The sequence below is a fragment of the Micropterus dolomieu genome, linkage group LG17 (genome assembly GCF_021292245.1).
Source record: "Micropterus dolomieu isolate WLL.071019.BEF.003 ecotype Adirondacks linkage group LG17, ASM2129224v1, whole genome shotgun sequence".
NCBI lineage: Eukaryota > Metazoa > Chordata > Actinopteri > Centrarchiformes > Centrarchidae > Micropterus > Micropterus dolomieu.
The window spans coordinates 37,263,488-37,268,075 of NC_060166.1; the positions used below are offsets into that span (position 1 = coordinate 37,263,488).

General features: G+C 38.5%; 1 protein-coding gene across 1 annotated transcript in view; it reads right to left on the minus strand.

The window, feature by feature from the left end:
• Positions 1–1,570: 1,570 nt before the first annotated feature.
• Positions 1,571–4,588, minus strand: part of LOC123986412 (olfactory receptor 11A1-like) — a 4,350-nt gene continuing 1,332 nt past the window's right edge. The window contains exon 2 of the mRNA XM_046074649.1: positions 1,571–2,510. Within this exon, the coding sequence (XP_045930605.1) occupies positions 1,571–2,500 (930 nt within the window). The 5' untranslated portion in view covers positions 2,501–2,510. The remainder of the gene's footprint in view (positions 2,511–4,588) is intronic.

The following is a 4,588-nucleotide window of genomic DNA, read 5'->3' on the forward strand; positions in this document are numbered from 1 at the left end:
GTTATTTTTATTTTTATTATTATTTTTATTTATTTTATTTTTTTTTATATTGTCAGTTGTATTATTTTTCTCTATTCTTCTGTTATTCTTATATAACTTGCAATTGTTTGTTACATATTTATATTTCTACATCATATGTAAGCTGTATGTTTGTCTACGTGTAGCACCTTATCACCAACGCAAATTCGTTGTATGTGTGAAACACTACTTGGCAATAAAGCTCCTTCTGATTCTGATTCTGAGTGGCTGTGTTAGTGGGGAGTTGGTCATTTGTCATGTTAATTTCATGACTTAAATTATAATAAATACAGCACTTCTCTCCTTCATGATTTGCTAACCCTCATGTGTTTTCACTGCACTCTCCCGGCTTCCTCCCAGCTCACAGTAGCATGTTTAATGTTACGGTAGTTAAGAGTTAGAGGCTACGCTGCTGACAGACGTGATTGTAGATTTATTTCTGAAAAAGTGTAGCAGTTTGTCGTAGCTTTGGTTAGAATTACAGAGTGCTGGTATAGGGATGTGAATATGCTATATTGAAATTATGGTAGATTGTGTGTAAAGTGAAATACACATGCTTATTCTCTCACACTCTCTGTGTTTACAGATGGCTGAAAAAGTTCCACCTTCCAGCTGCAAATATTTATTGATGTGTAATTGTTTACATGTTAAGTTGTTGAGACTGTAGTCTATTTTGTTAACATAATTCATTTAGAAAAAGGTTTTATAGCCCACATACAGAACAGCTTTCAATATCGGCCTGTTCTAAATGTAGTTTATACAGGAAAGGTGTCTATTATCCAAATCATTCTCAAAATCTAAATATCAGCTCATAAATCGGCTCTTTTTTCATTTAATATAATATATAATTTAATAGAATCTCGGCATCGGCCCCCAAAAACCCATATCGGTAGGGCTCTAATTATTCCTTAATTATTATGATTAATATTACAAAAAAATGACTATATTAAGTGTAATAAGTTGTCCATGGTCAGCAGGAAATGACACTCGGGTAAATGTAGTGTTGATATCATATATCCATATTTATTTATCTTTATGTATTGTAATCTGACTAGAAGAGAAATCTGGCATAGGCTTTTAGATACCTGGGTACATAGGTGTTTAGCACTGCCTGGCTTCATCTGTGCTTCTGCCTGACATGCATGAAAATTGAAAGAGATCTGACCTCTGTCTCAACCTGTTGCAGTTGCATCAAAATGTTTTCAAATTATTAATTTGCAAATAAAGTCAAGCCAACTCGTAGTAATCATATTTATTTACTTTGCTTGCTGCTCCCACACTGTCTTAGTAAAATGACTATAAAGTGCTTTTGATTTTCGTTCTTCTATTAAATATAGTGAGCTCATTTCTCAAATCTGATACAACATGGTGCACAAAACTGTTTCTAAAACTGTTGTGCTTTAGCATTATGTAAATGTCATGTCTCTATTTGCAAAAGCAAATAAAGGTAAATGTACTTTATGTTTAAAGCTGTAACACAAAGCATGGTTAGAATAATACAAAGCTCCAATACCATAAAAGAAAATAGGTCTCCTTTAGGTGACTGCTAATACTAATAGCGTAAATTTGATATCAGATTTTTACATGCGACACGTATTTTAGACATATTTAGGCCATACATTACAGGGTTGAAGAGTGGCGGGCATGTAAGAAAGTATAACGATAAAAAAATCCGCAACATATTGGGTACATTGTTCATGTTAAACCTGCTCTGTAATATTTCAAAGCAAGCCCCAAAAGAAAAGTTCAGAAGGGAAGCAAGGTGAGGAGTGCAGGTACTGACAGCTTTTTGTCTCGTCTGTTTAGAACCAGAAAAACAAACTTTAAAGATCTTCATGTAAGTGTAAACGATTAAAATAAGTGGACCAAAGACTGAAAGGGCACTAACAAAGAGTCCATAGATGTTATTGACTGTGGTGTCATAACAGGCCAGTTTTACAATAGAGTGGTTGTCACAATACACTTTGTTAATAATGTTCCCACACCGCTGTAAAGGAACAATCAAAGGAAGTGTAAAGAAATTCACAAGAATTGGGGATAACCATATTACAGCAATAAGGATGACTACTTTGTTGATAGGCATACATGTATTGTATTGTAGAGGACAGCAGATCGCAAGGTATCTGTCATAAGACATGATGGCTAAGTTTAAAAATTCTATACTCCCATAAGAATACACACAGAAAATCTGCAGGAAGCAAAAGGGAGCAGAAACAGTGTGAATGTCAGAGAGAATCTGAACCAGAAGGGATGGAAACAACCCTGTACTACCATATAATCCATTTACAAACAGGCTGCACAGAAAAAGGTACATAGGTTCATGTAAGCTTCTGTTCATACAGATAGTTGCAATGAGCAAAACATTGGCAAAAACGATCAAAATATATAGAGACAAAACAATCATGAAATATAAGTATTTAAACAGCCCTGTGTCAAAGTAGGCAGAAAGAGTGAAATATGAAACCTGTGTAGCGTTTGTCATGAGCCTCTTTCTGGTTCCTAACACTGTGCACCAAAACAACACCTTTTTTTACACTGAAGATTTAACTGGTAGTTATAATATAACAGTTTTAAACATCAGCTTCATCTGAAACATCACACACATAAAGACAGCATAATAATACTAAACAGATTCATTATCATACAATTTTAACAAACTACCCCAAATGTACCATTTAATTTTTGAAGTCACTGCTTAGGTTAGAACTCACTAAGAAAACATCTGTGACTGTGTGTTAATTTGAGCATTCACCTGCTGTCCTGCGGAGTCCCAACTAACTGAGCTCAACTTCTGTTTGCACTTCATATAAACTTTTCAGGACGGAGGATACCCATATCAGCGGAGTGACCTCATTATGAAAGGTCCCAATGAAGTTTAATTAATTACTTCATTTTATACTAAATATGAATTACTTCCTCCTATACCATAAAAAAAAAACATTTATTCTTTTACCATCCATCATTTTTACCCATTTATCCTGTTCAGGCTTATGGGGTGAGATGCTGGGTAAACCCTGGACAGGTTTTGTCACAGGGATTACATAATAGCTACACAGTCACACACACACATTGACGCCTATGGGCAACTTCAGGTCACCTATATGTCTTTGGGCTGTTGGAGGGAACTGCAGTACCCAGAGGAAAAACATGCAGTGGAACATGGTGGAAAACATGTCAGTACCTATTAGAAGTGGTCCAAGGAAGGAAAAGCTGTGAACCAGTGACAGGGTCATAAAGTCTGGGCCATGTGGTCCGACGAGCAACTGTAGGTCAAAATGCTGAAAAAGTTGATGCTGGTTCTGATAGAAGGTGTCATCGCAGTTTTTTTGCTTATGTAACTGCATAGCTACAGACTAGTCAGGGTATCCATGCTGACCCCTGTCCACTGCCAAAAACACCTACAATGGGCCTGTTCTGATAATTCGCGTATACTTTTACATCACATAGATGGCAAGGTAGCTGTGCGTTGCTTACCTGGGGAACACATGGCACCAGGATGCACCATGGGAAGAAGGCAAGCCGGCGGATGCAGTGCGATGCTTTGGGGATGTTCTGCTTGGAAACCTTGGGTCCAGCCATTCATGTGGATGTTACTTTGACACGCACCACCTGCCTAAGCAATGTTGCAGATGAAAACGGTATTCCCTGATGGCAGTGGCCTCTTTCAGCAGGATAATGCGCCCTACCACAAAGTCAAAGTGGTTCAGGAATGGTTTGAGGAACACAACGAGTTCAAAGTGGCCTCCAAATTCCCCAGATCTCAGTGCAAGGGAGCATCTGTCATGGAGGCCCCACCTCGCAACTTACAAGACTTAAAGGATCTGCTGCTAACGTCTTGGTGCAAGATACCACAGCACACCTTCAGAAGTATAGTGGAGTCCATGCCTCAACGGGTCTGGGCTGTGGTGGCAAAAGCGATCCCTACACAATATTAGACATCTGGTCATAATGTTATGGCTTATCGGTGTTATTAGTGTATATATCTTGTTGTCGGTCCAAGCATTTCTGTTCACCATTGCTGTTTATTGTTCATAGTATTTTCTGCAACTAAGCAACCAACACGGCTGGATTACTGCAATTCCTTATTATCAGGCTGCTTGAAAAAGTCCATTAAGACTCTTCAGCTGATCCAGAATGCTGCAGCACGTGTTCTGACAGGATCCAGGAAAAGAAAACATTTCTCCTGTTTTAGCTTCTTTGCATTGGCTTCCAGTAAAATCCAGAATAGAATTTAAAATCATTCTTCTTACCTACAAAGCTCTTAATGGTCAGGCACCATCTTATCTTAAAGAGCTCATAGTACCTTACTACCCCACCAGAGCACTGCGCTCCCAGAATGCAGGGTTACTTGTGGTTCCTAGAGTCTCCAAAAGTAGACTAGGAGCCAGAGCGTTCAGCTATCAAGCTCCTCTCCTGTGGAACCAGGTTCCAGTTTGGGTTCAGGAGGCAGACACCATCTCCACATTTAAGAGTAGGCTTAAGACTTTCCTCTTTGATAAAGCTTATAGTTAGGGCTGGCTCAGGTGAGTCCTGAACCATCCCTTAGTTATGCTGCTATAGGCCTAGACTG